At 38.5% G+C, this 27034-nt stretch overlaps 1 protein-coding gene across 28 annotated transcripts in view; it reads left to right on the top strand.

The window, feature by feature from the left end:
• The window catches only part of NRXN3 (neurexin 3), a 1580128-nt gene that overhangs the window by 617391 nt on the left and 935703 nt on the right, over window positions 1–27034 (top strand). For 21 of the 28 annotated variants that reach the window (XM_084791331.1, XM_084791312.1, XM_084791316.1 and 18 more), the window contains 2 exons: window positions 8751–8954; window positions 15082–15108. In XM_084791331.1, coding sequence (XP_084647457.1) covers window positions 8751–8954; window positions 15082–15108 — 231 coding nt within the window. The remainder of the gene's footprint in view (window positions 1–8750; window positions 8955–15081; window positions 15109–27034) is intronic. The other 7 variants (XM_084791335.1, XM_084791320.1, XM_084791319.1 and 4 more) reach the window with 1 other exon arrangement.

Here is a 27034-nt window from a genome sequence, read left to right as displayed (position 1 = left end):
GGTTCTCAATGCTAATGCTTCCTAGTGCTGTGACGCTGTAATACAAACAGTTCCTCATGTGGTGGTGACCCCCCAACCATAAAACTATTTATTGCTATTTCATAACTGTAATTTTGCTACTGCAATGAATCATAATGTAAATATCTGATATGCAGGCGATCTGATAAGTGAACCCCAGGTTGAGAATCACCAATCTACTGTCTTTCTAGAGTCTATGTCTACAAGGAAAGCGTCATTCAGAGATAATTAGCTTGTTACTTCTGCAAGCAGCTAGGGTGTAGTAAAAAGAGCTTTCTTACCATGGCATGTGAAGATCAATCGAAGGGGAGATGATATCTGAGTCAGAGCTTAGAAAAACTTATGCAGAAGAGCTTCTGTAACGGGTTTTCAGTGGCAAGCATTTCAGGATCAGGAGATAGCTCAGTAGAACCAGAGACCATGTGCAAGTTACAGACCACCCAGAAGTTCATTATAAATAATAAATATCTGATGGATTAAAAAGCTACAGAATACTGCTGTGATCATACTCTCTTCCCTATAGGTCTAAAAAATTGACACATTCACTATTTAACATCCAAACCAGGATAATTAGAATAACACAGGGGCAGAACTGAATCCCTTCTCAGGACAACCTATGGCTTATAGTACTTAAGGAGAGTCTTCTTAGATAAATAATAAACTTCTCTTATTCATGGCTTACTCCTTACAGACTAGCCTTTAAGATGAAACCACATTCATTCTTGATGGTCAGGAAGACTGAAAACTCTGGGTTTTTTTCTCAGTCCTATTAGTGACAGAAGAACAATTGCCAAGTTACTAGTCTCTGGCTAAGGAGACAAAATCATGCACTTCCTGAAAGCAGTCTTCAAGTCACACATATCCAATAGAAAAAGGGTAAAAATCAAATTCACTAAAGAGGCTTAAGTCTATATTTCACCAGAATGTGGTTTATATTGATCTTGGAGTAATACCTTGGGAGGTGAGCCAAACAGAAAAATGGAAAAATGTCTGCACAGGGATATCACAGCATACAACTAGGAAAATAGAACTCATAATTCACTCATCCAAATGGCATTGATGGTTGTGGGGTCAGGATCTCAATTTATAATAATATATTATCACATATACAAAAAAAGCACAATGAGATACGTACACAGAGACAAGTACAGGTGATAGGGTGACCTTCAGGGACATATATATTGAATTTTACCAATGAAAACTACAATGGCAATGTTAAAAGGGTGTTCAAAGATGTAAGAGAAACTAAATGTGAAGGATTTAAGGAAGTCAAGATAATGGGACTCATCAAATAGAGCCCAATTCTTACACAGTGGGTCATGGCTCCAATAAACTTCATCTAACTCAGGATGATGTAATTATTTGGCAATAATAAAAGTTTTATGAATGTGTGATGGCCAAACATTAATTAAAAATTAAAGGGATAACAAGTCTAAGGCATGCCTGGAAGCACTGCCCATGTTGCATCACTGCAGCCTTGGTTCTGAACACACAGAACACATACTTCACACATGTGTGTCTTTGTGCTATGCAACCTCAACAAATGCTGTCTCGAATTGCTCAGCTCAGGTAGAAAACAAGTACTTACTATGGACTGAAATGTTTTTTTAACTATATGCATGGTGTCTCCTGCTCTTAAATATATGACTATTTAATTATAGAAAACAAAAACTTTTAATATTTCCTACTATCTTTCTTTAGCACACAAGTATCAGACTAGTTTATATTTGCATTATATTGTATTAGAATGTTTAATCTTAAAAATCACTGTTTGAGACTTGGAATTAGGAACCACAGCTCCTGAAAATTAACTTGATTGAACTACATTTATACTATTTTTAAATATTTGTCCATTCAAAGTGCCTTTCACATCATTGCTGATTATGAAGTCAATAATGATTGATTTAAAAATATTGAAGATGCTCCACATCTTACAGTATCAAATACTCAGCCATCAATATAATTTTATGTAAAAATAGAAAATCACAACAATTTTATTAATATACAAATTTATTTTTGGGTTTAATAAATGGTAAAATTATATGTATATCAGAAAATTATATTAAGATAAATTTTATGGTTTATTATCAATAAACATTTTATTCTTTACCTATTTTGCATACTTATATACACACAGTCAAATAAAAATGTCTTAGGCAAAAGCACCTCACAAGCAGAAAATACCAAGAACCTCTGAAATAGAGCATATCAATAAAGGATAAATTGTGCATAGCTAACTCCAAAAGCTAAATTTGAAGTTGACAGGTACAGGACCTAACTAAGAAATTTACCTGATGGACTCAAAAGTAATTTCAGTTGATAAGAGAAGAATCTATTTGAAGATAGACCAAGAGAGTCTAGGCCTGTAAATAGCAAAAAAGAAAAAGAAAAAAAAAAGAGAGAGAGAGAATACAGATAAATATATCTTCTTGTGAGAGACCTTTGAGTTATCTACATATGTATAATTGGAACATTATGTAAAAGAGACAAAAAACATATTGAATGTGTGCCTATAGATTTTCCCCAATGAATGAAAAGCACTAATCTACATATCCAAGAAGTTCAATCAACTCTAAGTAAGATAAATGCAAAAATAAATTTCTGTTTCTCTCTTCTGATCAAAGACAGTGGAATGGTGTTGAACACAGCTGATGAAAAGAAACTATCAGCTACTTATAGCAATCTTGTCTGGAAAATGAAGGTAAAATAAGTATCTTTCAATAAACAAAACCATAAAACTCATTCTTAGAGCATTTCCTTTACAACCACAGCTAAGAACTTGTTGAGGCTAAAAGAAAGTTAAAACACATATTAATTTGAATTTAAATGGAAAGATAGAACTCTAGTAAAAGTGACTGTGTATCTAATTAGAAAAGCTGTAATTACATATTTTTCTCTCTATTACTGATTTAAAAAGTTAAGTGCATAAGGCAGTATCTTTAAAATTGTATTGTTGTGGCTATAGCATATAGAATTACCATATATTTTACAATAAAGCCAAGTGAATGAAGCTATATTTGAAAAAAGATATGACAACAGATGTTAATTTCAATCTACAGAAAGAATTGAGTTAAACACAGTAAATAATAAGCTTAATTTAAAAAAATCTTAGTGAATATATTTGAGCTTTCCTTCTTCATCTTAGCTTCTTAGAATGTCATATGTTTTTATAAGGTAATAATTAAAAAATTGCATTATTTGATATATATTACACATATAAACATATATATGTGAAATATGAATCATAGGAAAAGGGAAGAGAGTCATATAAGAGTAAGGTTTCCATATCTTGGTCTGAGAATTTAGCTTAGAATTACAAAGCAAGCTTTCATAGTTAGGTTAGTATAGAGAGGAGATAGAATTTTATAAATTGAGATGTGCACTGTAGGCCTCTAGCAATTACTAAGAAGGCAGCCCAGGAAACATAGTTAAAAATCACTAAATAAGATACTAGAATATATTTAAGAAAGACAAAAGGATAGAGTAAAGAATTGAAAAAGACTAAAATAGAGGGAGACTATGTTAATTGCTTTTCTGAACACTGTGATCAATTCCTGACAAGAAGGCAACTCACAGAGGAAGGGTTTATTTGGCGAGCAGTTTGAGAAATTGGAGTGCATCATGGTTAAGAAGGCAGGGTATCAGGAACATGGCGGACTGCTTGCAAATCCTCTACATCCAGAAAGCAAAGAGAGGTGATTGCGGTTACTCGGTTCATTTTCTCCTTTTAGCTCAGTCAGAATTCTAGTCTGTGACATAATTCTGAACATGGTCAACGTGGGTCTTTCCTTCTCAGTTAGAGCCATGTGCAAACATATTCAAGGATACATCCAAAGCTGTGTCTCCTGGATGATTTAAAGTCCTGTTAAATGGAGGATCAGAATACCATCACCAGGACCATGTAGATACCAAAATGCAGTCAACTCATGGCTTAATTTCCTATTCTTCAATAATCTATATGATATTTTTATAGGTTGAATCACTTTTCTTTAGATTCATATCTCCCATGTACATACAAATAGGATTCTAGTCCTGGCTGTCTTTGTACCTAAAATCTCTTTAAGAAAATAAAAAAGAATCCATAGGTCATATTTTGTTTCAGTTAACATCTGAATTAAATTATCTAGTTAATAAATAGCTATTCTCTGAAAACAGTGTGTTAGTAAAACAGCACACAGTACTTCAGAGAGAGAGAGAGAGAGAGAGAGAGAGAGCTTATTTCAAACCAATGGCTGCTTTACTCTCCGTGGTCACCTGATATTTGTACTGTGCTGCTTTAATACTGGCAGATACATTAATAGTGATTAATGGTGACAGAACGTTTACACTTATGTGTATTTACACTTATGTTCTAGAACTACGAAGCCTCAGAGGGGAAAGAACAGCCATTAATTTTGAAATATGTTTAAATAGAATGCATCAAAACCACTCATTTCATGACTCACTTAACTTCCTAATATCTCTTGAAGAGAAGCCTACTTCTATGTAGTTATATATAAAGGGTGCACAGTTATGGTTAATGAGGTTCATAATTACACACACAGATCACTGCCTATTTATTTTGACAATGTATTATTTAGAATATGTACATTATATTTGCTTATGTAAATGTGACATTTATGAATAATGTGTGTGTATAAATAATGGCATAAGTATACCCACACTCACACCCACACTCACACACTCACACTCATACACATACACACAGTTACAGAATGCCATGTTCTACCATGAAGCATCATAGCTATGCCTTGATACCTAGACATGTGATATGTGCCTAGCTTAGTTCTGTGTAGTTTGACAGATGGCTAAGCACACAGGCTCAAGACTCATAGTAGCTACATTTAGTCCCTTAGTCTGCTATGTGTTAGCTGTGTGATCTAGTATTTACATGAAATATAAAATTGGCTTTCTCAGGATCTTTCTAAGGATTAAGTGCCTTCTTAATGGATGTATAGTCCTAGAAAGCACCAAAAAATAATATCAAATTCTTAGTACATTTTAGGTCTTATTTTTGATCTTCTGATTTTGCCTTTCTGGAAGATAAACTGTTTTCTTTCATACCTGGAACATGTGCTAACTTGGATTGTGATTGCTGTCTAACGGACCATCCTGTGCCATTGCTTGGGTTCTTGTAATCATCACATTTTTTTCTATGATCCCTTTAGAATTTTTAATTTGTAATACATAGCTTTAGTTGGTATGGGATCTACCAGAGCTATGTTGCTTTCCAGAAATATGAGTGGGTGCCTTTACATTGCTTTCAAAAGACCTTCAGTCTGTTGTGTAATTGGGATAAGGGTGTAACCATTTCAAAATCTTTCTTGTGGTCTGCCTACATCTTGTCTTTCTTTATTCCAGTTCTTTCTGTACTTAGAAACCGAAGTCTTTCTTCTCATTGCTCTCAAGCCCTCAACATCTAGAAAGGTGTTTGGTATCCAAAAATCATCATAAGCTCTGAACTCTTTACTTACTTCTGAGGTCCTACCAAGCTCTATTAATTTTATTCGAGGCTCAAGCTACCTTTACCAACAAAAAAGAAAGAGGCAACCCCTTCTTCAGTGTCTGTGGCTCATCGGCCCTCGACCCCCTAGGATACTAACTCTTATTTCTCAAACAGTATAAAAGGATGCAGCATTTGAATATAACCTTCACATATACTCCTCCATATTTTAAATAATTTATAGAATGCTCCCAATGTCTAATGCACTGTAAATGCTATGTAAGTAGTTGCTATGATTTGTTGTGTAGAAGATAATGTCAAGAAAGCCATTGCACAGATGACTTTTCTCAAGCATTTTCTATTCACGACGGGCTGAATCCACAGATAAAATGCCTGTAGCCAGAGCAAGGTGGTTGCTCTAAATTGAATAATTCGTTATTATCTTAGAATTCCTCTTTCTCTTTCTGCCGGGGGACTCCTAGCACTCCAAATGTTGTGAGGGTCCTTGAAGAGGGATGAACGGGAACAGCGCAAAACCCAACTCAGACGTTTGATGCAAGCGGACAGGCAGTGTTCTTGGTAGCTGCTAGCAGGCAGGCATGCATACTATGGAACACAAACTTCAGTTATTTATTTATTTTTTTAAGAAGCAAAGTCAAAAAGTTTTAAGGAGTGAAGTCAGTTATGTCACACAATAATTGCATAAAAGTCTACAGAAATTTAAGCTCATCTAAATTTCAGGAAACAGAAGCAAGTTCAATGTCTATGCCCCACTGACCCTAAAAGCAAGCACATCATTTTATTTCTTATTAACTTCAATGTTTGAACTCTTCAGCCAGTTTTGGTTTTGGCCAAAAGCCACAGCTTTTGCAGTTTCCTTTCAACTAGACATTATCAACTAGACCTTAGTACTCTTATGCTATTTTTGTATAGAATTACTAGACATTGCTTCACTTTGTGGTTAATGCCTAGCTTGGCATTTTTTTTAACTCCTTGTTATATTCTTTAAGAGTCCTAATTTTTTTCTTCTTAATATGACAATTCCAAGGTCTGCTGTCTGTGGCTGCCAATCTTTCCAATAAAAGTGAAATCATTAACCTAAGCTGCTTTGTTCATCATTCCTCTCTTGGTTTATGCTCTTCTCAGAATCCTCCCAAACCTTTTCCTGAAAGTTCCAGTTCATAGGCTTTTTTTTCCTTTTTGCCTAATCAAAGGATCAACCCTAGAAATGTCTTTCCTCAGTGTCTCATGATTTTCGTATGCCATTTGTAAATCATAAACCACTGAAAAATTTAGTAAGGAACAGTTTTTGCATTTTTCCCAAATTAAATGTTTCTTCCACATCAGTGACATTTTTACACTTAAGCATGAATTGCTGGCCAGATATTATTACTTGATATTGGCAGAACATCTAGCTTTCTGTGCTCAGTGAGTTTTAGAGAACCAGGAACAAGGGAAGCGGAGCACATCAAGATAAAGAGACAGGAGAACAGAATGAAAGCCGCCATTATGAAAGTCAGGTGGCATCGCAGCAACTGATGAGCTTGGGGGTCAGGAGGGATGGGATCTTTGTCAGGCAATTCAACTCTTGTCCATTCAGGGCCATCTGGAGGGGACCTCAATCTCAGATCCTTGTCACACGAGTTACATGGTTTCCACTCCTGGGTCCCTGGACATGCCCTGGCTTTCCATTTTGTTTGTAGAGATAGTATTTTCTCTCTGTGTAAGATCTGGTGTTATCATGTCTTTCACTGCAACCCTCCCATCTCTAAGATCTGCTCAGATACTGCCTGCCTTAGTCACCTCAGCCCACATTCATCTTTCTCCAGGTGTTACTAGCAGCTAAATGTTACAGCTCTCATTTAACCATTTTGTGTTTTTAATATAGTTATTTTTACCTACTTGGTGTCCCTTTAGCATAGGGTTTCTGCTTCACCTGTGTATTCACCACAGAATATGGAAGTAGCAACTATTTGATAACTGAATGTTGAATTAAGAACACAGTGTGAGATATTGAGTCCTGAGACTGGATAGCTCCATAGGAGTGAGAGGTATTTTCTTTGCTATGCTGCCTGGAGATATTTGTCAATGGATGACTAAACAAGCCTATATGCTGAGGTTCATGGTATTGAAAAAAAAAAACAGTCCCTAGACATAGTCTCTTAAGTAATATATCATAGCTAGTGTCATTTTGAGATGACATTGTCTCACTCTGGTCACCTCAGTTTTCTTATTTGAAAATAGGAAAACTAGACCCATATTACAGCATTGAGATGGTATTTGATGACATGAGTGGATGGGGGTTCACATATCCTAAATCAAGTGTTTGGCCCGAAGAATTCATCAAGTCCAAATGAGTTTCCTTCATTCCTTATACAATCTCTGTTTGAATACACATAAAATGAAATTGTTGAGGGCACCACCAGCACTTTGCTGCTCTTCTAGCATCAGCTCCCATGACTCACTGCATGTTCGTTGCACCTCTTACCATGATGTGTGAGTTGGTCCCACTGTGTGATCCTACTTCACGCAGCTCACTGCCACTTAGGTTTATTTGAGGTAATGGCTATATTCTTTTTCTCCCTCGTTTCCCATGATAACACTTATGCAGATTTTAAGTTGTTCATTTTGTGCCTTTGATTTATCTACAACACAAATTACTATTCTTTGGAGCCATATTTACTTTGGAAAATACTTTTATAACAAGTGTGCACTATTGTGCCCTTCCCAGGTCTGTGAATGCCCTAGGACAAGTACCAGACACATCATATAATATGATAAAAAATGCCAAAACAAGACAAAAAGTATGTATAAACCATGGAGTTTGTTTTGTGTTGGCCAACTACTACTGTAAAAGAACAACAACAAAAAGAATATGAAAGAATAAAGATCTAGAGCAGTAACTCCTAATCTTCCTAACGCTGTGATTCTTTCATGTAGTTCTTCATGTGTGGTGACCCCCAACCATACAATTATTTCATCACTATTTCCTAACTGTCATTTTCACTACTGTTATGAATTGTAATGAACACTGACATGCAGGCTATCTGATGTATAACCCTCCCCAAAGAAGCCATGCCCCACAGGTTGAGAACCACCAGACTTAGAGTCTTAGTTAGTGGCTCCAGGTCATACAGTCAAACAGCAGTAGAGCAACAGCAGTAGAGTTGTATCAAACACAGGTCACCTCATTAACAACTTGGTGCTGGCTGTTCTCAGGCTACTATGGAAAGGGCTGTTCAAACCCTAATATTCCTTGTGCTAATGATCTCCATTCTCTTTTTCACAGAGGCATCCATCCTGAGCTATGACGGCAGTATGTATATGAAGGTCATCATGCCCATGGTGATGCACACGGAGGCAGAGGATGTGTCCTTCCGCTTCATGTCCCAGCGAGCCTATGGGCTGCTGGTAGCCACCACCTCCAGGGACTCTGCTGATACGCTGCGTCTAGAGTTGGATGGTGGGCGTGTCAAGCTCATGGTTAACTTAGGTATCGTATGAAGGACCCTCTGTCATTCTGTTTGGGCTTGTCTCCCCTCCTTCTCTGGTTTTCATTATTTTCGTTGAATTCTTTGTTTCTTGAAAGTTAGCCGCTCACCTCTTGTTTAATAGACCATGGATTAAAAGCCAATGGCAACAAATTCCTTCTCCCTGTTTCTGCATGAGGGTTTGATGTCAATTTTTGGTCTCTGACAGTGGTGATTTCTTTACTAGATTATTCGTTTTCTAAGTTTCCTTTCTTGATTTTTTTTTTTTGAATTGTTTAGCTTTGTGTAAAACACGCTACTTTGGTCCATCTTTTGATCAATCAATCATATTCCCATTATGTCCAACTCCTTGGTCACCACTCAAAACAGTCAAAGTGGAGGACAGGGCCAGGAAGAAGAGGAGGCAAAAAGGAGAAGGCCACTGGGAGACAGCTGCACTGTGCGTTCCTTCTAGCACCATGGTGACTATTCCTTTGGATGACTCTAGTGGTCCCAATGTCACTGAGATTTAAGTTGATTCCAAGAAGGGCAGAGGTTACATTGTCCCTTTTATCCCCTTGGAAACAGGCTCCTAAGTTCAGAGCATCTGAGCATGAAAGGTGTGACTCCCGATACACCCACCTGTTTTCCTCCCCAATGTTCTTAACCAAGTGTCAGCAACCCTTTTGGTATAAAGACTGTTGCCCCATGATGCCCACCAGTGGCCCGAGTCTTTCCATGTTATGCATATCAACTTCACCATAGATTTGCAAAATAAATGGTGATAATTTAAAACATAGCTTTTTGGGGGGTTAAGATGTGTTTTTTTTTCTCTGCAGCTACCTACAGTGGATATTATTGAACTCTTTCCCCTTATAGCCTCACATTCTCTCCTGCTTTTAGCTCTCTTTACTCAATCCTAATCCTTTTCTGTGGAAAATTGAGAACCTCTTGACTTTGAAAAGAAACAAACATTTTTGTTTCTGCTCTTTGCGCTCAGCAGAAAGCCAAATGCCCCAGTGATGTCAGAATTAATGGTTTAGCTGAGTCCACGCTTCTAAGCTACAGGATGCCTGTGGATTTGTAGACCATGCTTAGATATGGAGCTCTATTGCACAGATTAGTAAGAGCCATGGACAAATGCACCTGGTTCAAGACCGTAGAAAACTCTAACCTTCATGGGTGAAAGATGGGGTTTTGAATAGATACAACTCTTATCTACTGACAAATCAACTGGTACCAATTCCAGAATATGGAAACATTAAGGACAAGGGACTGTTTTGAGTAGTGGCTCATTTAGTTCTGTGTTTTTATTTTACTTGTAGTTTTTGGTATTTATGACACAGTGCACTTTTTTTTCTGTCTAATCTCATCTGCTTTTTGTTTTCAGTGTGTCTCTTGATTTTCTCTTGTTGGTGTATGTGTATGTATTTGATTATTTTAGTTTATTATTATTATTCTGTTGCTGGACCTTTTATTGTGTATCTATATTCTTGAGTTTTCGATCCTCTCCACCATCTACCATGGTAAATCAAAAGATGGTATTCAACCCTTCAAAGGCCCAAAGCCTGCGGCCCGCATAGCAAACAGCCTTGAGAACAGAGAGTACTGAGAAGCCAGCAGGGGTTGGCATACCTCTGCCCCTCCCATCTCTCCTCCCACAGCACCCTCCCCACCTTACGTGAACCTAGCTAAGCATGTTACACTACCTAAAACCAACAACCAGAGAGCACAACTCACCTTGCTGATAAAACAGCAGAGAGAACAAAGGCTAGCCCAAAAACATAAGGCAAAAGATAAAACTGAACATCAGACGCTGTGTGGCTCATCCCTAGAAAAGCAAAAGACAATCTTTCCCTGTGTCTCCTTTGAAGTAAAAGGAATATGTACACATGATAGGAATGAGCCCCCGGGCATCCAAGGGGGTGCATGTCTGTGTTTTAACAGACAATATCTTTTCCTCATTAAATACTGTTGTATAAAGGCTTTGAGGGAAACCTTGGCAGCTGTCGCCTTCCAAGGAAAACTGAAGTCAGAGAAAGGAATAAAAAACAGGCAATGAGGAAAAGAGGTGGGAGGTTCTCTCTCTCTCTCTTCCTCCCACCCCGTACACACACATACACACTCACTCACACACACACACACACACACACACACACACACACACACACACACACACACACACGTATGCATGCACACACTCATGCACTCATTCACACACACGCTGCTAATCATAGATGCTAAATGTATTCCTAGCAATGTACCAATCTCACCTCTCGTATTTTAAACTGTGGCCAAACCTGGCACCCAAGTCTTCTAAAAGGACAGCTTTTTTTTTTTTTTTTTTGCCTTTCAGCATTTATTGACTCACACTCCATCTAACTCCTAATCTGCTGAGACAATCTGGCTGAAAGAGTCTCATTGTCATTCAAACGCTGTTCTCTAAAAAACGAAAGTTATTTGCTCTGTCCAATGAGTACAGTCCATCACTATAACTTTGGATTACCTAATGTTTTTTAAGCCTGGCATAGGAAACTAAGCATTATTCCTTATGTTGTATATAGACCTCATATTCAGTATTTGTCCGAAGGTATTCTTACTCCCTCTTGCATGTATTTTCTTCTTCATTGTCACAAGTCATTTCTTCTTTCTACTAGCTACAGGAGAAAATTAGCTCCAAGCACAGTTTGCATCCACACCTACCCTCTCCCAAACTAACTTTGTTCTCTTACTATATATATATATTTCCCCCTTAGGCAACGTCTCACTCTGTGAGGCAAAGCTAGCCTGGAGTTGTCTGTAGCTCAGGCTAGCCTCTTGGGTATTTGTATGTTAAGTTGCTGCCCATTTAAAGCACACACAGAGGAGATTCAAGTTCATTCAAATTGCTAACATAGGTGTGCTCCTGTGAGCAAAACCTGGGATATATTTTCAAATGTAACATAGCTTTTACATGCCAAAGAGGCTAGAGTGTTCCCAAGGTTTTATTTTCTAAAGACAGGCATATGTGGCCTTAGCAGCTGTACGAGATATTGTATACCAGGCACCATGATTTTAAAAGCTATAAAGCTGGCTGTTGACCATCCAGTATTAGCTCCTTGTGCATTAAAAAGGAATAACAATATTTTACCATCAAAGCACGTTTAAAAATCTCAAAAATTGTGCTTTATTTTAATCTGGCAACGGTTTTAAGAGATAAATCAGCAAAGTAGTTTTTTTTTAATGTTTGCTTTTATAGCTTCTGTAGGGCATTAGTAGTACAGCTGAGATGAGAATTTGCATCTCCAAAACTGCTAGATTCTTAGGTGTCGTGTGTTGGCTCCTACAGACCTGCATTATGGATCAGTGATGGGAATGCCTTCATGGCAACATTCATGAACAGTCACCTTTGAAACACCCGCATAGGGGACCCCTCTTTGCCTTCCTGCTCGGTTTTAGTTGAACCACATTACAGTAAAACCACCAGTAGGCGTCCTCAGCACAGGGCTAGGAGCCCTCCATGCACCCTAAAGACTCTAAGGTCAGTGTTAGGCATCTAACCAATCACAATTTCAATTCTCCAGATATTCTTTCTCTAGACATCCTGAATGTTGCGCTGGCAAAACCGAAAACACACAGATTTTAGAAGCATTCATGGCTTCCAGTCTGAGTGCAAAGCTTACCAATATGGAATCATTTCTCCTACTTCACTGAAATAAAGCAAAGGAAATGAGCAGAACAAATGCTACATATATGCACATATATGCACGCATACCCAATTGCACCTGGACAGAATTTTTTCATTCAGAGAGAGTACCCTGGCTGCTACAGAAGACAGACATGAAGGGTATGGCCTTCTCCAAGTTAATGCCCCTGCCTCATTTCTCATTAAAAAAATAAATAAAAATAAAAATGGATGCCCTCACCAACAAGACTGCAGCCTTAGAGCTTGTAAAGAAGACACTGGGGAAGAATTTGTTCCCATAAAGCACTCATTCTTTAGGTAAAATGATAAAAATAATTCAGTGTACTCTACTTAAACATATTGTCTGTTATCCCTAAAAGCCCTAAGTTCTCAGGTGGATTTAAAGGTGCAATTTAGACTTCATGGATCCATGTACGTGGCCACGGAGATGAACCCAACTCACGTACCTCTCCTTATACCAGATTCCTCAGCTTTACACAACCAAAGAGCAAAACTCTTGTTTTCAGTCCTTGGGTTGGTGGCTTTAGGTCCACTCCTCTTTTCCCTTTTCCTAAGCATGTCTGCCCTTACCTGTTTCCTCTCCTTCTTCTTTGGTAAGTCAGAAAGAGGTATTTCTCCTGCTTTGGGTGAGGGTAGGTGTAACCAATAGTTCAAGCCCCGCCCCTCCTCCTGCCTGCCCACCTCTCCTCTGGTCCTCCTAGGGGCATGGCCTCCCCTGTCTGGTGATCGTACCAATTGCTCCAAGGCTGTTTGCTCCCACTTTTCTGTTGCGGTTGACGACACATGACAAACCTAACCGCACGAAACCAAACCCAGATTTTTCTCAAGAGATGTTCTTCTGGGGAACAAAAAATTAAAATAAAATAAAATAAAGCTGCTTGCCTCCATCTTCAGGATGACTGGGATTATAAATTACTTCTCACTGGATTGAGCATAGTTCTATTCTGCTGGGCAGGTTGCAACTAGTTTCTATTTCATTTGCTCACTTAAAATAGTTCACTTTAGGGGAATCCAGATGGTGGCATCTTGTTGTACTAGTCCTCTGAAAACTACTGGGTAAACCTTAAGCAATAGAAGAGCATCATTTATAATCTGGTATGTTTCCCTGTAGCTTTCTTTCTTTTCTCATCACTGACTTTGACCTTTCAATATCTGACTTTATATAAATCCTGATTGGAATTTGCACCATCATAAGCCAATGCTAGGTTCCTCTGGGCAGTTTGGTAACAGTTACCAAGACATTTCTCTAGCCATGGCTGCCCAGTTCCCACTGACACTCATGGATTCTACTCATGAATTACCATGGTGTATGTGCCTATGACTGCCAGACAGTGATTAATAAAGCAATAACTACTCTGACCTCTGGCACAGAATACATAGTATGATTGTCAGCGGGCAATTAGACAGTTCCTTCCCACATTTCCCATTTCAGAGATAAATATGCAACCAAAGGATTTTCTCTTGTTGTGATACAGACTTATAGGGTAAAGTAGGCAGGATGTCAAAGGTACCCATGACCTCCTCCACACAAGCCTGCCCTGCCTTCTCCCTAAATGCTGTAGACACTTCATTCCGTCTGGGCATTTGGGCAGGAAGACAGAGATAAGCTTGGTGAATGGGTTGGTCTAGGAGCCTTTGGACCAGTAACAGTCAGGAAAGCCAACCAATTGTAATAACATTCTAGGGTTTTTGTACCCTATATCTGATTGACCCCACCTCTCTAAAATCTGTGACGGGTGTTTGTGCGGTTAGCCGTTTGCAAGTGGCCATTTTATGACAGGAAATGACCAGGTGGTATTAACCCTTTCCTTATGTCTAAGGCAGATGGCAAGTGTATCTACACAAATTTCTGTAGTATTTGGGGCCCAACTTAAAGTAGGGGTGGAAGGAGTTGGATTTTTAGAGAAAGAGAAAGGGTGAAATACTACCCTGTGAAACTGCAAGGGAATATTTTTTTTAAGACACAATGTGTCAGACGTGATTCTATTTGGAACACTAATTCAAAATTATCCTTAATGTTTTCAAAGATAATTTTAAGGACATAAATTATAGGGATATATAATCTAATTTTATAAGTTTAACAAAATTAACATTTCAAAATCCAATTGTGTAATATTTTATACAAATGAATAGGGATTTTTTATAAAAATAACAAAAAAGAAAGTCTTGATGTCTATTGTGGATATATATGTATACCAGTATATATCTCTATACATATGTGTATATATATGTGTGTGTGTGTATATATATATGTATCCAACTTTACTAATTAATATACTGTACATATACACCCACCCTTAATCTTGTACATATTGTATATGTGTATATATATATATATATATATAAAATGGCCACATTTCTTGCGTGTGTCTGTCCCCGGAAGGGTGGACTGATTGTTTTTGGATGTCTGCAGCTGTTACCTTGAAGGATGCAATTTCATCTTTCATTTATTTTTCCCCATCTAGACTGTATCAGGATAAACTGTAACTCCAGTAAGTTTTCCCTCAAGTTTCATTTTGTTCTTAAAAAAGAAAAGAAAAACTGACTTTATTTTGTTTACTGTTTTATGAGCTGTTTTTTATTTGGATTGTTTTATTTTTTTACCAGTTTTGAGGGGAACCAGAGGTTACAAGTTGGGGGGAGGGGGTTGGGGTGGTAGTGCTCACAAATCTTTGTGTGGCTAGGGGCGTGGTCTTTGAACGAGGGCGGGTCCTCCCTTCTCTCCTTTCCTTGCATTTATTCTACATGCAGAAAGGGAGGAAAGGGCTGTGGATCCTGAAGTCACTTAAAAACACGTTGACATGGTAATGCGTTGTTCAGGAACTAACCCTTAGGGTAAGCAAAAAAGCTTTAGTTTAAAAAGCCAGCATGCACTTCTCCACTACCCCAAACTGCAGCTGACAAATGCAAAGTTCATGATCCTGCGGTGGCTGCCAACTCTGATTTCTTCCCTGGCATTTATCACTGTAGAAGATTTGAGCGGGGTGGGCAAAAGCCAGTCCTTAAAGATGATGGAACATTTTAACCAAACAGACTCACTATGGTTCCTCTAACGGAGGAGTACAATCCACCATTCTCCCCATTGCCCGTTCAAGCATCCCAGCTCTTAAAGAAAGATCCCGAGAACACACATGCTGAAAACATTTCATTGTCTCTCTTCTTCTGTCTTAAAAGTGAACATTAACTACAGGTGAAGCAAAAGGCAAAAAGGAAGAGAAGAGAAAGATGGAAACAGGAAGACTAGGCCACAGAGACTAAAGGAGAAAAGGGGGAAATATTCGTTGAGTGCTCTTGTGTCTTGTACCAACTGGGCTAATTAATACTCACTGGTATAACCAGGCATTCTAAAATTTCAATGACTTGAAGCAAAGGAATGATTTCCTTCTACTTCAGATGAAGTGTGGTGCCAGTTGAGTGGCTCTCTCAGACCACTCTTTTCCAAGGCATAATTAAAGATCGTAGCATTCTTCCATGAGGTAGGCCAATCCTTTGCAGAACTTGGGCTCTCCATCCACAGAGAGGAGAGATCTTGGGTGGCTAAACAGTATGTTTCATTGCCTTGCCTGGAAGCTCCCCTCAACACTTTTGTACACTTCTCTTTGCCAGACATGACTACATTCTTCATGGAGAGAAAGAAGGAAACATAGTCTTGGAGGATTCAGCAAGGGCAACTCAATCATTTAAGCATCCTAGCACACAGAAGCCATGGTGATATCTGGGCTCTGGAGTGTTCTTTACCTGACTCTTCCTGGAGAAATGACAGCAGAGAAAGGATAGCAAGCTAACTAACTTGTTTCTTTCATTTACTTGCTGGATCAGCCTTCTTACTTACATATAATATCAGGATAACAGATTAATAAACCATTGTTCTACACATTTTAGGAAAACATTCTTTATAACTTAAGGGAAAGTAAGAAAAAATATATACACACACAAATACTCCACAGAAAGCTTTATGCGTATCTTGGCATTACTTTAAGTTATTTTAAGCAATGCCATATTTTGTCGTGTTAAAATATTTCTAATTAGGCAGGAATTTTTCATGATATTTAGATAGCTAAAAACCTAATTAAAACATTCTTTTACTCCAAAGCCTGAAGTTTTGGAAATTTTTGTTGCTTTAAACAGCATTTAAGGATATAACTTCCATCCCTTAAAGTCATTCAATCACATAATTAAGTCTATAAATTTGTGCATACGTCACCTGTGTCACATTAAGAATATTATTATCACCCACCATCTTCCTCACTTGGCCATCTGAACTTAATGTCTGCTTCTAACCTTAGCTCTAGACAACGATTGATGTATATGTTTTCTGTAAGTTTGTCCTTTCTGGACATCTTGTATATTGGAATCTTATGTGTGGCCATTTGAGTCTGACTTCTTTAAAGATTACAGAATTTCTATCAGAAGATTTTTTTTCTCTCATTTTTCACTGACTTACAGGGAAAAGAAAGACAGAAACTTGAACATGAGGGTAGACAGCCTCATGTCCAGGGTGTGTTGGCTTCTGAGACTTTCTTGGAAGGAAGTGAATGTTATTTGATCAAGATGTCAACAGGTGTTTTGCTGTTCTAGCCTTACTTGTCCATGGAGCCAATATCACATACTCCATATGACCAATCCTGGATAATACCAGAGATAAGTACCAGGATTACTGTGGCTGGGAAAATCTAAGATGTTTTCTCTTCAGAACAATGGACAGCAGCATTGAAAGGCAACCACTGCAGCAGGAGTATATTCTCTGCCCTCTTTGATCACAGCATGGAGAGTATAACTGGCCTTTCTTCAAAAAGTGGGTGGGGGCCACATTTGATTAGAGCCCTTACTTTTCACATCTCATAATACTCATTTAGGATGCTGAAAGTTAATCTTACAGAGCCCATGAGAATAGTCTACTATCCAGTGGTTGAACCACAGTTGTCTCAAAAGAGAAAAGAGTTTCTTTAAACAAATGGAGGCTCTTTTTTGTTTGCTGCTATACCCCAAGAGTAATGTGGAAATCACAAAGTAAATGTGATATGTCTTCTTGAAGTAGATTTTAGTGTTGACCTATTGTTATGGCGGAAGTTCACACCAGAATGATGTGTTACACAGAAGCCTATAATAAGTACAGATGTTTAAGGTATATAAAAGAACTCAAAGACATTTTCTTTGTATGGCTTATCTTCCCTAATCCACTTTCATATTATTGGCACACAGATGGAAGAACTTGAGAACACTATGCAACTAAATTTGGAGAGAAAACATGTACGAGTGATTAGAATATCTTCTTTTTGATTTCTTGTCAAGGATTCACAGCTTAGTCTCATGTGACAATTGAAGTTTTTTCTTTGATAGGAATGTGGTTCTTGCTGCTGCTTACACAGTTGTCAACTAGAGTTCCATTGTATAGAAAATAACATTCCCATAAAAATATATTTTAAAAAAAAGAAAGAAAATAACATCATCTTGTAGCCTGGGATTAGGAGGGAGGAGGCTTTCCTCCTAAACCTCAGCTTTATCTCCTGTTGCCTTCTAAGAGTAAGGGAAAGAGTGTCATCATGTGCATTTTGAATCTAGCTTTGGTGATTTTCCCATACAGGAGGCACATTGAATGAGTTAAGTTTGAACCCACATTCAGAAACATTTCCAGCATCTCTTTTATAGGATGTTGGTTCTCTGAAACGTTCTCAGGGAAAATACTGGATGTTATCCACTGTGCATTTCCAGTTTATCTGCTACAAGGGATTCTGGGACATAGATATTTCTAAGAGATTTTATGACATTCATAGAGGAGATAGAAGATAAAAGAAGAGATGGATGAAGGGATCCTTGAGGCAGATATGAAATTTTCTTCTGGCCAGCTTTCTTTGGTCCTCTCATCAGTGTCTAGACCCTGCTCCATAGTGGGAGTTTCTTATTAGGAAGAAACAGTGAATTTCTCCTCATATTCTGTTGTCAGCATGGTGTCTCTCTTGGTATCTCTGATCCTTTTACCATCACTTATTCTAAAGATGTTACTGTTTCTGCCTTCCAAATCCTTCTAGGAAAGCACATCATGAATTCCTTCACGGTTACTATCACCCAACATATCAGAGTGCACACAACACGTTCTTTGGTTAAACTGAGCTCATCTCTGAATTCAATTCATCTTCCAAGAATGTGTTTTAAGATATTTGATAAAGAAGGTTTCAGCTTAGAACTTATATTTTTAAAGAATGCAAAAGAACAACAGAGTTGGCAGTCATCATGAGAGATTGAACTCCAGGCTATCCTGGAAATCTGTGAGCAAAATCAGGGCTGCTTTATGGAGAATTCTGGAGGAAATTGCCTATTGTCATGGTTCCAGTTGCTTGAGGTGGGCCACGGACCCAGAGGCATCCCATTCTGGAAAAAGGTAAGATGTTCATTGATTGGAATGTTTGCTGGAATGAGAGAATTGGCCATGATTTGCTGCCCTTTACCTTAGTGATTTGATTATGGCGCAGGGATAATCACCCTACTTCATTCTACAGGTGGAAACCATGTACATATGGATGAATAGTAGATACTTATGTTCACTAAGTATGGCCATAGTGTAACTAAATCTCATGAATACAGATTAGCACATTTTCAATTTGCCCTTTGTTCTCTCAACATGAACCTCCTCTCACAGGATGGTAGCCTGTGGGAACTTTAAGCTTTTATTTCATTACTTAGGTAGACATAGAAACCTTAACCTTCCTCACTACTTACTTTGACTTCTGTAATTGGCTCATGTTTTTCTTAGATATACCTAGTGAGTCATAAAAATATGGACACATAGGTGCTATAGGGGAACTGTTCTGAGCTTGTCTGTTTTCCATGTATATGACATCAGTAGGTAGCATGTACTGTCAGAGATATGTGGGACTGGCCTAAAGGATTCATTCTTTCATATCCTGCTTCTGAAAACTACCCAGGCTTACTTTAGAGTTCATCCCGCTCTTATATCAGTTCCTTTATTATCTGCCTGGCTTTTGCCTTAGCACCCTGCCTCCATTCCCTAAGCCTGCTCCATTTTTAGTTTTGGCAAAGTCAACAGTGTGTGAGTAGTCCTTGTTTAATTTAAGCATAGCTTGGCAGGGTGCATTTTATTAGGTATTTGGATTTTTTTCTCTCTCTCTCTCCTTCTATTACTTCCCCCATGCCTCCTTTCTTCTTACTTCCCCCTGTCTCTTCACTGTCTCTCCCTGTCTCCACTCTCCATAAAATACTATTGGGATATGTGACTTTTACCTATGCCTTATTAACCTGAGAATCACGGAACTGTTTTATTTCACTCATCTGTTTAACTCAGAAATGCTTGTCACAGATTCTCCTGGAGGCTGATTCTTCACTCTTTAGTCTTTCTGGGAGGAAATTCTAAAACTATCTTTGGTCCATTCCAATCATTGAGAGCCACTTATCTTAGAGCCTTAGTGGATTGGGAAATCTCAGAGTAAGATCCCATGCATAATAATGCTTTATTGATCTGTCTGTGAGCATGGTGCCTTAAAGTTTCCATTTTTATACTAAATGATAATAGTAAAACTTGAAAAAATCAAATTGGTTTTACTTTTAAGTACTTAAGGCACATGTGGAATAAAATACATTGGCAGTAATATTCTCCCTTTTGACTTTGATCGTAGCTACCCAACCCCTTTATCAAAGGCAGCGAGAATTATCAGTTTTTCTTGCATATTCTTCCAGAGAGTCTATGTAAATTTATAACATATACTTTTTTATATCTTGTTCACTCTTCCTACTTCTTTTTGAACTCAAACATTAATATATTTTTCTACATATTTTTTCCAAATATTATAAATTTTCTAAGGGAATGTGTGGCTAGCATTGCTTATCCATGTAATTTGAAAGAGTCTAGAATCACCTGGAAGACAAATGTCTGGGTATATCTGTGCAGGGAGTGCAGTAACTGGGGGGAGGGGAGAATATCTACCCTTAAGGTAGGTAGCACTATTCAAATGGTTGGAGTAGCAGAGCAAATGAGAGCAGACAGTGAGGTGAGTACCAGCATCTCTCTCCTTCTGTCTCCTGACTGTGGACACAATACTGCTAGCATGCGCACATACACACACACACACACACACACACACACACACACATATACACACACACACACACACACAGAAAATAAGTACATATAAATTACATTTGTATGTATAATATCAAGTTTTGTCTAAATCTCATGAAATAGATTATAATTTGGACTCTAGACTTTCTGGAGCCACTAGTCAGAAATAGAAATTGACCTATTGCCTCTGAGAGTCTCAGCAAATTTAATTTTCAGTTTCAGAAGTAATTCTGAGAAGGACATTTACAGACTATTTGATGCTAGTTCTAAAAGAAGAGGCAGTTATGATGGAGCAATTTTTCAGTAGTTTGGAGAGCTTGCTACCCAACCATGAGGACCAGAGTTTGTAACCCAACACCCACTTTACAAGGCAGGCTCACTTCTGAGCATGCACAGATGTGAGTGCATGTGTGTGTGCATGTGCACACACCCACACAACCACTGTGAGACACATAGGCTTACATATTTAAAAAATAATGAAATATTTTTCTGGTTATTCTACTGTCTAAGCAAGTAGCATTTTAAGAAGTTTATTTTTAAAATCAGGAATTGCTTAGTTTTTATTGTCAATTATGGAAACAAACCTTCCAAAACCGAATACATTTTCACCTGGAAATTGAGCCGTTCCAGAGGACGTTTGATTGTGTGCTATCCAGAAACCAAATTACTATTCTTTGGTCCACTGTCCTTTCCTTCTCTGTCGACAGGAGAGCTGTAGTGCCTACTGGATGGCAGCCTACTAGGAAATAAAAATCAAAAGAGTGTATCAAAGATGTGAGCAGGAGATGTGATGAACACTTACAATAAACCCTGTCCATCAACCCGAATGGCTGAAGCTATATTGCAGTAGAAAACTGTTAAGTGGCATGTGTATCCAAAAGAATTGAAAAATGTAATAGAAACTGTGTTCTCTAAGGCAAAAAACCTTTTGAGTGATTATGAGCTCAGAAGCCCCCTTAGCCTTTGAGGCACATGTTTAATATCAACATAGCACAGATGGAGAAGCTTGGGCCCATGGGAGCCAGTGCATCGCCGAAGGTCTTGGGGTGACTAATGGCAAGCATAAGTCTTTGTAATTTGGGGGTTTTTATTTTTAAATGAGTGTTTGCTTGTCACTTAAATTAAGCTTTTAATGATGACACGCTTTCCCTCCAGAATCAGTAAAAATGAAACAACATCCACACAGCAAACAAACAAACAAAGAAATAGTTCAGAGATCCTACCAAACAAACATAAAATCCCCAAACAGTCTAAGCTGCTGGAGGTGGCATGAGCTGCAGTGGGAGTGGAATGAAATTGAGTTCTGAAATTTAGGAGATAACAGAAAGACTGTGGCTAACACCCACAGTGTGGGCAAGAGAAAATCTACAGCAATGAGCAGGGGCCACTCTTCTCCAGGAGGAATAAAAGACAAGAGGCTAGAAACAGAAAGGCTGGAGGGGTGAAGGTATGGTTTTTTTTCCTGTGTGTATGTGTGTGTGTGTGTGTGTGTGTGTGTGTGTGTGTGTGTGTGCGCGCGCGCGCGCGAGAAGAAATACACTCTTGATAGTCATCTCCCGCTCTGTAGGTATAGCAGCCAATACTTAGAATGTTTAGCTTCACAGGTCTTGTGATCAGTGACACTAACACTGTGGTTATTGACAAGCAAATACCTTTTGATAGTAAACCAGTTCAAAAAAAGAAACTTAGGTATAGCCAGAATTTTTTTAAAAGCTAGTTATTGAATCATCATAACATATGGCTAGTTAAGTGGTCACATTGTTCTTTATGGTTTGGTTATTTATACACCCACATATTTTATTAAAAGCATGCATGCATGCATGCGCTTGAGTTTGCGCACACACACACACACACACACACACACACACACACACACACACACACACGCAAAATCGTGATTAACATTTCAATGGCATGGAAATTGAACCTGAAGACATAGCCTCATTCTTATTCCTTGGCCAACATTTCCTATAAGCTTTGCCTCCTTTGCCACAGTGTAAGCAGATGCTAAGTCTACATGAAGGGCACTTGAACTTGTATCACCAGCATTATTTCTTAAGTGTCCAGATTTCATAGATTCTTACCAACTATATAAAAACTAATAGCAGCCTTTATTTATTTTATGCATGTCAAACATGAAATGAGAGGTTGGCTTGGTTTGTATTTCATGTTTAGTTGTTCATCACCATTTCATGGAGTGGTGAATTATCTCCTTTTAGAAATAGATGCACACTTATCCTACCCTTTGACTCTGTCTGCCTTGTTTCAAAGCCTTTCCTCCTCTCTATTACCTCTACTACTTACATGGCAATGCTGATATGCAATGAATGCCCAGATAATTACCAAAAGTGAACACGATGGAGTCCACATCCAAGCATTCATTGTTAAATCCTGATTCTTTAATTTGTCTTTCTGAAATCTTGAGCCATCTGGAGTCATTCTTAGCTGACTATAACAGTCTATATTTATATTGGTGTCCCATTATTATTCATAACTAGCCTCTGATTCAGTGTTTATTTCTATAAACTTGGAGTTTAGGATGCTAGAGACTGAATTATGAATTACCATGTAGGCATAGCCTACATTAAAGAGGTAACCTAGAAAGCTGCAATTGAATTTACCTTCACCATTCAATTGCTGAGTTGCTCAGGATGCTTTATTGAGCATCTCTTTGTAACATGGATATTCCTTTCTCCTGTCTCTTTCCATCATGTCCTAGTATTTTAGTCTTGGTCAGGAGGTTGTGATTGCCCCAGTTCCCTGAGCTCTCTGATTTCCTCTTTCTTATATGCATGGTCTGCCTACTTTGTGTACCACATATACCAGTCCTCTATGTATCTGCCTAGCAACTGTCTACTCATCCTTCCGTGGCAATCCAGCTGTCTATAACCACCTACACAGCTCTTCTCTGCTGTTTGAGACAGGCCAAGCTTTGTCCACCTTTAAGGTCTCACAGTGCTGTGCACATCTCAGAACTGTTAGTGCTTAGCCATCACTTTATTTCTTGCCTATGCTCCTGAACCCATCTCTTTTCCCTTCTCAGCTTGTGAAGATGTACTCATTATTTTATTTTCCCTGACCAGTACATGGTCAGATATAGCTATTTATCCAATTTCTGAAAAGAAGTGCATTTTCAAAATTCCCTCCCATGTCTAGTATATTAGAAAGCTAAGGGTAAATATGAGGAAATATAATTTTGAAATAACTTGCTTCATCTTTTCCCAAAAGAATGAACATTTGTACAGATATTGAAGGCATAACTTGCTCTTAGTATTTTCTGTACAAGTCAAATTCATAAATTTTTGTCTTATTGGCCTTAGATAGAAATTGGTATCCATTCCTGTATCATTTTTATAGACTTTTATAAGCTTCAGACTGATCCTTTAGAGACAATGGAGATGTCAGAAAAATGAAACAAAATGAGAAACAAACAACAGTGCCAACATTGGTGGCAGTGTTACATAGGGCAGTGACTTAGCTTCGGGATCTGTTGACCTTGCTTTGCTGATAATTAGTTTTTGGTTGTGGGGCAGTTTCTCTGAGGCGCCATTAATGGTAAGAGCTATAATGCCATTCAATGAAGAGGAAAATGAACAGCAGTGTGGCTCCCAACCACACACTTTCTATCCTAGCATTAAGACAGGCACCCAAGCCCACTGATACTCTTAACAGCTCTCAGGTATCTGTACTTGAGCTGCTCAGTGATCATTTGAACTTGTAACAGTAGGAACATCAGTTTCTCAGTCCTCTTGGGTACCAAGGCAATTGCTTCTTCTGTGAAATGCTTGAGACGGGACAGGACTAGTATTTGAAGAAGTTGAGTGAACCTATGGTAATTCCTAGGGTTTTAATGGAGGGGTTTGTGGTGACTGGCGAAGAACCCTATGTGAAATGACCTCAGGGTTATTTACTTCTCTCCAAGGAAGACACAGGGATTGACCATCCAGTTTAGTCTCACAGGAGTTAACCTGGCCTTGATATAGTTGATTGAGATGAGTAACAGGTGTGTTACATGTTTTCCCATGATGAAACAGGAGGGGGAAAAACAGATTTAATATTAGAAGAAGAATACCTAACATTTAATGAGAGCAGACTCTGCTTCATACAATTTTCAGTTGTTTCATGCATCTTTTGTGTGTGAGTACTTTTATGTAATTGTGTGAGTGAAGGCACATGCATATACAGGTGTAAGTGTGTGTGCACATGTGCACATGCCTGAGCCTGATGTTGACATTGGGTGACTTCATCTATTGATCTCCACCATGTTCGCTGACACAAGTTTCTCACTGAGCCTGGAGCTCACTCATTCACCTCAGCTTTCTGGGATCCACCTGTTCCAGCCTTTCACCGTGCAGGAATTACAGAAGGTGATTCTCCAAATATAGCGGTGGTGTGTTTGTTTGTTTCTGTTTTCAGTTATTTTGAGACAGGGTCTCACTGGGTAGCTATGGCTGTTTTCACTATGTACTCACTATGGAGACCAGGTTGGACCTGAACTCACAGAGATCAATCGGCCTCTGCCTCCTGAATGCTGAGATTCAGGGCATGAGGCACTCTGGTGCTGAACTTCACATTTTATGGGCCCTGGGAATTTCAGCTTAGGTCTTCATGCTTGTGTTGAAAGCACTTTCTTGTCTGAGACACTTTCAGCCCCATGTGTATCTTTTAATCCCTATATGCAGAAGGTAGGCCCATCTGCATGCCTCATGGGACTGTGTGCAGAATACAAACGCAAGCTGCTAGCCCCTTGTTCAAAACACAGGATAGAGGCTTTCTTCATTCTTCCATAATTTCATTCCCAATCTGTCATATAGGAGGCAAGCACAGACACTCACTGTCACTCAAGCTCCAAATCCTTAGCTCTACACACAGAAAGGAAAAGGTGTGGTGGCCAGGACCCCTCAAGAGCAAAGACCCCAAATTCCTGGCTCAGACCCATTGTGCCACTGAGCTTTGCTCGTAAAGCACACAGTTAATCATAAAATTCTTAGGAATTTCAAGGAAGCAAGTAAAAGATACTGATCTCCAAAAATGCCAAGACTCTGTAAATCCACAGGCTTCATGTCTTTCAAGCCCACCCTCGAAAAAGGTACTGCTTCTCTCTGACTCTTACAAGCAGAGAAATGGTGCATCCAAGAAACTATGAAACTATGGTAGGTTTTGTGATATATTTATCTATTATGAAATCACTGAAACATAATGTATCCATTTTATATAATTGGCTTATTCTACATCCTTTATCCTTTCAATACTGCATTTCATAAATTCCTAATTACTTTTACATGGCTTCTGACATGGCCCAAAATAAATGTTGGATCTTATAAGCTATTTTTCTCCACGAAATTTCACATAATGGTATGGCATAGCCCATCACCTTTTTCTGTCAAGTGAAAATATGTTTTATTTCTGAATACCATTTTTTTTAATGGCCTGAGCTCTATGGCTAGGCTAATTTCATCACCAAATATTAGTTCTCCCTGTATGATCTTAAAACATAGCAAATACATGCCAGTGTGCATGTCATGGTGTTCCTACTTCTTCTTAGGAAGGACTGGTTTTCCCTGATGTCTAGCATGAATGGAAATCCAAGTTCGTCATCCATTTTCACTGAAGCTCAACACTCATAGGTTTAATTACCATTTGATTCTCTGGTGGGTGAATAGCAACCAGAAAGCTGAATTTGGACATTATCGCGCTAATGTACCATTGCCCCAGACATCCTCTGGGATTGCAGGGGATGTAAAAGAAATGTTTAAGGAAGAATTATCTATTTGCCATCTCACCATTTTTAGCAAAGTGCTATAAAAATCTCATCATTTCTGATTTACTTCCCCATATCAGCTTTACCTAATCTAAAGATAAGTCTAATAACTTACCCTCAAAGGGAATGGAAGATAGAAAACTATTTAATGCTTTCTAGATACTTTAAACAAAAGCCATATGCTGTTCAACAATGTTTTGTGACAGAATAGGATCAAAATAATTTCCTGTTTATGGGTGAAAGAGAAGCAGAGGCTGAAAGCACAGTGACTGCCATTCCTATGGGTAAGCAGGCTGTGCCAATTTTCAATGTCTTGCTGAAAGGAAATAATTTATACAGACTTCCACTGAGCAGATGTACTGGTTTGCCATGGCCTTGCCTTCATTCTGATTTGGGGCTCTGCAGTAGGAGCTGGCATGCTGAGCTATTTGACTATCTTAGCCTCATGGCCGGTTCTTACTCAAAACAATGTCAGAAGAAAATGACAAGGCCCCTTCAGGGAGCTAGACCTCATCTCGCATTTGTATTCCTGGAAGAGCTTTCCCTTGTACTTACAAGTATACTTTGTTCTGTGTAGCAGCAC

The sequence above is a fragment of the Acomys minous genome, assembly GCF_964271855.1.
Source record: "Acomys minous genome assembly, chromosome: 8".
Classification (NCBI taxonomy): Eukaryota; Metazoa; Chordata; class Mammalia; order Rodentia; family Muridae; genus Acomys; species Acomys minous.
This window is presented reverse-complemented; position numbering and strand designations above follow the sequence as displayed.